Source organism: Nannospalax galili, unplaced genomic scaffold (assembly GCF_000622305.1).
Source record: "Nannospalax galili isolate Female #2095 unplaced genomic scaffold, S.galili_v1.0 scaffold383, whole genome shotgun sequence".
In the NCBI taxonomy this organism is placed as follows: domain Eukaryota; kingdom Metazoa; phylum Chordata; class Mammalia; order Rodentia; family Spalacidae; genus Nannospalax; species Nannospalax galili.
In genome coordinates, this window is record NW_008351346.1 from 1852979 (window position 1) to 1861986 (window position 9008).

Consider the following 9008-nt stretch of genomic DNA (forward strand, 5'->3'; position numbering starts at 1 on the left):
CTCTCTTTGCTTCCAAGCCTACAGTCAGCCTTTACAAGGGTCTTTCACAAGTACCAATCCCATGCCTGGCTCTCCCTAGCACAGAGAGCCTTTGTTGTAGGCATTATGGGCTTATTGGATACATAGCCGGTTAGGTCTGTGAAACTCGGGAGTGATGCCAATGTAGAGCTGTTTGTTTAGAATCATCAGATTTGAAAAGGCAGATCTGACAATTTTTTGAAGTGGGTATGGAAGAGGTGGCAGAGAGAAAGCATTCTGCCCCTGATGTAACATGGATCCAGGGGGTAAGGTACACACCGGGATCCACTGTCTGTCCTAGAATAGGGCTGAGACACAGATATCACATCCCCCTCACCTCGTTTGCACATTAGTTTATATTTTCTCAAGATACCTGAATAGATGTCCATTGTGAGGACTATGAGATCGTGTAGGGACGTCAGAGGCAGGACGGGCCACGACTGCCTTTCAGGAGCTCACAGTCTTCCTTGCAAGGTGTAGGAGTGATGCAGTAAGGCCAGAGTGGAGATAGTTCAGGTCCTGGTGGCTCAGAGGCTGCAGACTTCATCCCCAGATGTTCTCATGGACAGGGTTCGTGAAGAAGAGTTCTGAGCTGAAATCAGATCCGAGATGAGACGACGCTGGCAGGTGGTTCATTCTATGGTGAGAGGGGGGAAGGCATTTTACTATGCAGCCCATTGTGACATCATAGTGCCTTTGGTAGAAAGAATAGGAAAGGCCAGATTAAAGAAATGCAAGGAGACCATGGGAAAGAATTTCCTTTGCTGCCTTGTTTTTCTTCCTTGCTCAAAGCATCCTTAAAACTTGGGCTTTGTTGTGTGTGTGTTGTGCACGGGAGCCCTGGATGGGTCTCATTTGTTCAGCTTTTAGGAAAGTTGCTTTGCCTTTATAATCTGTAAATGTGTCACCCAAGTTCATGCTTTATATTATAAATATAAAATATTTTATTTATATATTATAGTTCCGTGTGTACAAATACTTTATGAGCAAGTAAAAGGTGTAAGAGGCCTTCAAGAGGTGAACATTTTACAGTTTCTAAAAATACAAAGACAGTTTGTCCCTTTCTCCTGACCTTAGAGTTCTGCCTGACTGGGAGATGACTGCGTGACTTGGGAATGAGGCCACCTTCTCATAGGACTGAAAAGACTTAGCTTCTGCCTGGCTGCCTTGGCCCCCTGGGGAGACTTCTTCAAGCCTTTCCTAAACCATGTGTCTGTCCAGCGTCTGTCTGTCTTCTCCTGTTCTCCCTTTATCACTCTCAGCTGAGTGAATTTAGGCTCCAAGGCCTGAAACAATCCACTCCTTAGATGTGCTTTCCCCTTGGGAGATTGAATCTGAGCAGTTCTAAGGAGATGCTGGTGGCTGTGGGACCCTCCTGGCTGAACCCGTCCTTGGTGGGGAAATAGTGCCCTCTAGTGGATACCAACTGGGAGCTACTCCGGACCCATGTTGCTCAGTCAAGGACAAAAAACCCTTCTCATAGCCCTCCCACTAAGGCTTAAATGTGCCTTTGGGTTTGGTTTGTTTTTCTCTTTGTGTGAAGGAAAAATAAATAAAGCAGGAACAGTAGGAGGCCAGTTGTGAAAAGCAGCTCCGACTGTGCAGTGGTGTCCCCTTATCTTGGGAGTTTTACCAAAGGATTAAACCTAGGGTGAGGGATGGCAATGTGAATGTGACATCAGGTGTTTTCCAAAGGACTGTGACAACTTCTGTGTAAATCACTTACCTGCCTGAATTGGTCTCTGTCTTGACTGGGGTTGGTGGTGGGGGGGGCAGTATATTAGTGAAGAGGAAATGCCTTCCTTAAGAATTCCTGCTGAATGCATTAAATATCTTGATACTGCATACAGCCTATGGGATGGTTAGAACCCTATATCACTGGCATACACAGGAATTGGGCCCTTTAAACCTGTTTCAGGAAGAGCTTTTGGGCTTAGGAGGGAAAAAGAAGGGAGGGGCACAGAGCCTCCAACAGGGAGGGGCACAGGGCACCCATCAGGGAGGCAGGAACCTGATCATCTGTGATGGCTGCTGGATTAGGTAACAACTCTGCTGGTTGAAATTGGATCTTGAAGGGGCGAGTGTTAACATCTCTGGTGTCCCAGCCAAGGGTTCATTTGAGTCTTGCATGGTGCTGGAGAAATAAAAAGGGACTTTAAATAATCATTTTGTCTTCTGCTCACCAGAGTACTGACTTTAAGCAATACATAGGTATCATCACTTACACTTAGACATGTCACCCTTTTTCATTTATTCATTTAATGTTGGTGGGAATTTTTGAAAACTGACCAGTGAACAGTTTCCAGGTCAGTGATTCCCAATACCCGTTTTCATAGTGGTACACTGAAACTTCCTTGTTCTAGGTAGAAACATGGACCCGTGAGATTCTTTATGGGGTCATCTCTGCCCATATCCATATACAGCCCAGGGCTACCAGAACCTTTTGTGGAGTACAGAAGATGAGGAGCTCTCCTATTTATATTTCATTCTTGTACATAGTCCATCATTGTCTCTTCATGATTAAAGGGTAATTTAAGTGTTGCAAATGGGGGAGGGATGTCTGTGCTTTGATTATCTGCATCTTTTCATTCATTTATTTTCTTCAGATTTCTGGTGGAACCTATTTATACAATTCTACACACCAATTTCTTATTGGCCACTTTTGGAAACCAATTATATTAAATTTTAGTAAGCCCAAATTTCTTCTTCAAAGAGCATTTGGTTAAAGCATTTGTAAAATGATGTAAAGATTAAGCAAAATGCTAACAATATTGCTTCCCATCTTCCAGTTAAGTGTAGCTTTAAACAAAGGAAACAGTGCGCAGTAGTGTTTTGCATCCTGAAAGTTCCACCATGGGTTGTCGCTGTCCTTTCTACATCCTTCCCAGCATGAACAACTTCTGTCCTTGCTTTATTTAAAGCAGGTTAGATTTCAAGGGCAAGCAAAATATTCATTAGGCTGCGGAGAGTTTATGTAGAGGAGTTTGCTCTTCTGGATATTGTTTCAAAACAGTGGTGCATCGGCATGGCTGAGCTTGGTCCAAGAAGACAGAATATTCTCAGAGCAAGTGTCAGGCACCTGGGAAATAGTACTGGGACTCGCCAATCCGATCTGTGCTCCGTGGGTGTCAATCTCTGTCACTTGGTTCCTTCTCTCATAACTGGTTTGTTAGAGGCTTGAGCCTACAGTGGGAGACGCCAACTTTGGCACCTTCTACATTGGAGGATGTGGGTGCTTGACCTTCCTTTCAGTAGGCAGAACCTAGCTGGTCTTGGGAGGGTGAGTCCTGACTGTTGGATGACGGGTACTTTTAGACTGTGCCACTGTTATTGAAAGTGAACAATAAGGGACAGAGACTGTCGAGTACCCAGGAAAATCCCTTTGGCAGTGTTAACCACATGGCCAAAATGTTAGTAACTTTAACATCGTGGGAAACTTTCTTAACCCCTGGAGCTTGCTTGGGCCTCCTCTGAACGGAATATATTAGACACGAGTGTCAGAAGACTACGTTTAGAGCCAGGTGTGGTGGCATATCTCTGTAATCCTGGCATACACAGAAGGCTAAGGCATGGTGATTGTGAGCTTGAGGCCAGCCTTGGCTACATAGTGAGACTTGAAAGATAGGAGGGAAACAAAGAAAGGAAGGGAGGGAAGGAGAGTTTTGCCTTAAAACAAAATTTTGAATTATTAAGCTAAAATAAAACAATTTATTAGGTTACTGTAATTCAGAGGTAATTCCATTTTGAAAATTTGTGAATGACTCATGAATATCTTTTTGACAAAGCAATTAAAACCCACCAGATAAACAAAAGCACCTATAAACTCCACAAGTGAGTGCCTTTGCCTTGGAGTTCCTTGGACAGCAGAAGTGAAAGACGAGCAAGGAGGGGCTTCTGGGCTCTGAGGCCAGGTGTGGAGGGTTGGATTCTTCTCTGGGTCTCCAATGGCCTAGCATGCAGGAAGTGGTGGCAGTATCCAGTATCTTAAAGAACCCCTGTGAGTGGCGATGAGTTCTTCAGAGGACTTTGTGCAAAACAGAGAAGAACGTGGCTTTATTCCTCAATCATCAGTTAAAGGGGCAGTTTCCTACCCAACTCCTGAGCCTACCAGAGAAAAATTTCATTGGGGAAAAGAAAAAGCTCACAAAATAAACCTCTGCAGTCACGTAACCTTATGTTATCTCCACTGTAGCAATTTGATTTGCTAGTGGAGAAATAGTTACGATGTAAAAGGGGAAACCACAAATAGATGCCAAACGTGGCATGTATGCACAGGTTTCTTTTCTTCCTCTCTTCCTTCCACCCACTCTTTCTTACTTCATCAAGGAGTACCTTTGACCCTCTTTAGTCTCCACTGCCACCACATGAACTTTCAAAGTTGTGGCCTCCTTGCCTGTTGAGAGCCAGGAGCACTTGGGCACAGCCAGCAGCAGTGCTGACATTGTCTATGATGGGATGGCCTGAGCGTCGTGGTGTCCTCTCCTATTGAGTGCAGACCCACCTTCCATGTCACAGCCCGGGAGTGGAAAGGCTGCCTAGCTGGATGCAAGAGACAGTTGGCACAGGTCCCTTCTCTTGGTGCTCACTGGGTGTGCAGCACTTGGCTGTCACAGTTCGGTGCTTGCTGCCCCCTGGAACTTAGATCTTGTCACCTCTACCCGGAAGTGAGGGCAGGCTTCCAGACTGACAGCCCTCTTCTCTATTAAGCACGTCACAGAAATGTTTTCAGGTTTTGTTTTGTTTTTTTCAAAATTGAAAATATTATTTGTGTTCCCTCTCAATAAAGACTTGGCTTGCTGATGACAAAACTGGATTTAGATGAGTGGTTTGTTTATCTGAAGACAGGTTGTGTGCAGGAAGTGCAAAGCTCTCTCCCTTTCAGCTGCTCTGCTAAATCACTTGATCCTTCTCAGTCCAAGCCACCCCACCTACAAGGGCTATAGTGTTTACATAAAAGTAGCCAGATTTCTATCTGAAACTCTGTTCTACCAGAACCCTGGATTTGCTGAGTTCATGAAAACACCTTGTTAAAAAGGTCTCACTCTCACTTCCCATGGGACAGAGGGCTTATCACCTGGAACAGATGGATCTCAATTTTCAGCTCAGCTCGCGCAGCTCGCGACCCACCCGGGGTCGATTTGCCTTGTTGTATTCCACATGTCTCTCTACCCTCTCAGCTAGTCCAGGGGAAAGGTCTTAAGATTTCATTCCATGAACTGGGTTCACCCAGCTTAAACTATTTTGAAAATGAAAATATAGATTAATCCAGTATTACAAAGCAAGTCAACCAGAGTGAAAGCCATATATAGAAATGAAAAGTAAGAAACAAAGTAGGAAATGCGTTTCCTTGAGTTAAAATTTGGCAGTTTGAAGATGAAAGTTAAAAGTCATATTCTGTTATAATGAATATTTTTTACTTTACTATGGCAGCACAAACATAATGTAAAATTTACCATTTTGACTATTTGCGAACATGAAGTTTAGTGGCATTAAGTACATTCATATGGTTATGTGACCATCACCATCATCCATCTCAAGATTTGGGGGAGGGTGGACTACAGGGCCTCATGTAGCCCAGGCTGGCCTTTAACACAGTAGAGAGGATGATGTTGACCTCCTGACCCTCCTACCTCTACTACCTGAGTGCTGGGATTACAGCACTCTATATGGGCCCACTATACTGGGCACTATACTGGGCTTTCAAGAACCTTTTCATCTTCCTAAAATAAAACTCTTTACCCATCCCGCACTGACACCCTGTCATCCTCCCCCTGGCCCTGTACCCGCTGTTCTTCTTGTACCTCATGTAAGCAGAGTTAACTCTTCATTGGAAATAACAAGTGTCTCCTTGCACATTCTAGTCCTCATTCTTACAGTTCCTCTTTTCCTGCCCTTCTCCCATCCTCACACACCATTACTGTAGGTGAACCAGAAGACCGCTTAGCTGAGGGGCACAGCTGAGGGTTTTGATATTTTGCTTTTGTTCACTGTTGCCCTTGGATGGGCGATAATGCTTTCCTTTCTCTTTGTCTTTCCCTGTAGTTTTGAGTATTCGAGGAGCGCAGGAAGAGGAGCCCACAGACCCCCAGCTGATGCGACTGGACAACATGCTGTTAGCGGAAGGGGTGGCAGGGCCGGAAAAAGGTGGAGGGTCCGCAGCGGCGGCGGCTGCGGCAGCAGCGTCTGGAGGTGCAGGTTCAGACAACTCAGTGGAGCATTCCGATTACAGAGCCAAACTCTCACAGATCAGACAAATCTACCACACGGAGCTGGAGAAGTATGAGCAGGTAACTGCAACCCTGCAGACTGGGGCCCCAACGTGGCCCTTAAGGTGTTCCCAAGAGAGAAACAAACCTCCAACTCAGGGCTTGCAAGCATGCCTGAATATGCCTTTCCCAGAGGTCAGCCTTTCCTGCCCTGTCCAGTCTTGAATCCCCCAAAACTTTAATCTCAGGTATTGAAAGCCCAGGCCTTAAATGAGGGTAAGCCACTAAAACCTATGAAATTGTAAATGATTAATTTAAGAAATATAAAGTCAACATAAGGAGCACCCTGTGCCTGAAACTCCAAATCATTTGCAAGATATGCCATGTACGTACAGGACCTCCCCTCCACATACTATTATCAAAGGTGCCACCTGACCGTCAGAAGGCTGCTGGCGTCCCTTGGTCCTTGCTTGCTATTTATTTAAGAAGGATTACTCTTCTTATGCCCACAGAATCTTGTGGGAAGGGATACTTGAACCTGACTGTTGGGTCCCTCACTCTACCTACAGTCAGTTCAATGGAGCCTAATGTGCTCTCTTTTTTGTATATGGAGTGCTATATGGCACACACTTCTCTGCAGAGAAAGTAGATCACATCAGGAGAACCCTAAAGTCAGACCAACTTCAATTCCCATCATGGCATTCTTCTGACAATATAACAGACCCACGTGCTGTACCCTGAAAGGTGAAGATGTTTGACAAAGAACTGTAGATTAGTGGTTAAGGGTGTGAAGGACCGTAAAAATCCCATGACAGAGAGAAGAAGGATGGCTTTAAGATACAAAGTAGTGAATAAACATGAGGCACCCTCAAAGAGAAACCACCTACTGTCCCCAACACATTCAAATTTCTCTGCCAATGCTCTTTCTTGGACCACTGTGAAGAATATTTCTCTACTGGGAGTCCTGTAACATCTGGCTTTCCTCTGTTTGTTAATTGACAGATGTATTTTTTGCCATTTCTTTGGATGGTAACTGCCCTGAAGTTCAGTGTGAATTTCCCTACATTGAGCTAGATTTTCTTTTCCTATTTTTATGAGTTGAAAAAGCAAAAGCAAAAGGCAATCCACTTATGACTGTCTAGGAAGAAGGCAAATGCACGTTTAATAGAAAATTTAAATTTTAAAATAGAAATGGGCATTATTGTACTCCTGTCCACGTTTGAAACTGATCTCTACAGCGTCCACTCTTTTGTGTAGGAGAGAATACTGTGAACCTTGAAGTTAAGCACAGTGAAATTGAACCATCAGACAAGGCACAGGGAGAGATGAAGGAAGGGAAATCAAAGCAAGGTGTTCTTAAACTTGTGCTTTACCTTCTTGGGAAGGAGCAAATGTTCTTGACACAGTGTTGGCTCATGGAGACATATCCTGGATCTCAGGAGAGTCTGAGCCAAGCTGACCAAGCCATTTCCTCCACCTGGATTATCTCTTTACAATGAAGTCTGCCCTAACTTAGTGGGATAACTATAGAATATTCATGAGAATGCTCCTTCTGAAGATCCCTGAACGGCCTCTTGGTTTCTCCGTGCTCTTAATTTACTCCACCTTCACAAGGAAGCCCCTGCCCAGAAACTGCCTAGACCTGCTGTTCAGTTTATCTCATGCCATATAAGCAGGGCACAAAAGGAACCCAGACTATAGCCTCCTCCAGTCATACAACTACAGTGCATGTTAGGTGGAGAGGTGTTGAAAGCTGACTTTATTGTTAGCACAGGATGTAGACAGTACAGAACTCATTCATTGATTGAAACCCCTTTGTCCTTCCATCTTAAGCCAAAATGACTGAATGTCCTGGCAGCAATAGTCTATTTCAATAACATGCACCATCACAAAACACTTGGTGTGGTATAATTGCACTTGCTCTTTAAAGCCATTTTGTGGTTGAGTACCTAGAACAGGCACTGTCACAGTCTTCATTTGATGCAGGTAAGGAAGGTGAGCTCAAAGATTTTAAAGTGTGTCTAAGGTCACACATCCAGTGTGGAACAGAGGTTACCCTAGAGTCCAGTTTTGACCCTTAGACCAAGGGGTCTTATTAAAACAAGACCTGACTCCATTTAATATGAACAGAGTATGAACACAGGTCAACAATGAAATAATAAGGTTGTTCTCTTTTACCTCCCTGAGCTAGTTCCTGGTACCTAAGACAGGCTAGTGATAGAAACGCTTTCTCTAGAAACTTCTCATGGATAGTGACCTACACTAAATCATAAAGAAATTGGGAATAAGGAACTTAAAGGAAACCCCCATGAGTCCATGACAAATTGTATGTATGAAATAGTGGTCGTCTTCCATATTTATTAGACTTAGAAAGTAGAACATCATGTCTCCTTATTCATGTAGGCAGTTTCTGGGTAAGAAGTGAACACTGCTTAGCACATTCTGGATACTTAATAATTTATTTTACTTAGTTTGTTAATTATAATAAATAGCAGATTGTGAGGAGATAGTGCTATTAACCTTTTAGCTAGTATGTTTGGGAGATCCATCTTCTTCATTTTTCTGTACCAGTTCCTCATGGGGCTTTCGTTAAAAGTAGGAAACCTCAGTGAAGTAAAATGTCACCCTCTATGTTGGTAGTTGTTTACCAGTGGATTCTGCTGTCTTTGTTTTGCTTTTTGTACTTTGATAGCAGATAACCATATGATAATTTGCTAGCATCTCTTTTCTCACTCCCAGTCTTTGAATTAAATCTACCTGAATCAGTCATTTTTTTTTTTTTAA

The 9008-nt window shown here is 43.7% G+C and overlaps 1 protein-coding gene across 5 annotated transcripts in view; it reads left to right on the plus strand.

The window, feature by feature from the left end:
- Nucleotides 1-9008, plus strand: part of Pbx1 (PBX homeobox 1) — a 324538-nt gene that overhangs the window by 222961 nt on the left and 92569 nt on the right. For all 5 annotated transcript variants that reach the window (XM_017801977.2, XM_008848222.3, XM_029553604.1 and 2 more), the window contains one exon: nt 6061-6305. In XM_017801977.2, the coding sequence (XP_017657466.1) occupies nt 6061-6305 (245 nt within the window). The remainder of the gene's footprint in view (nt 1-6060; nt 6306-9008) is intronic.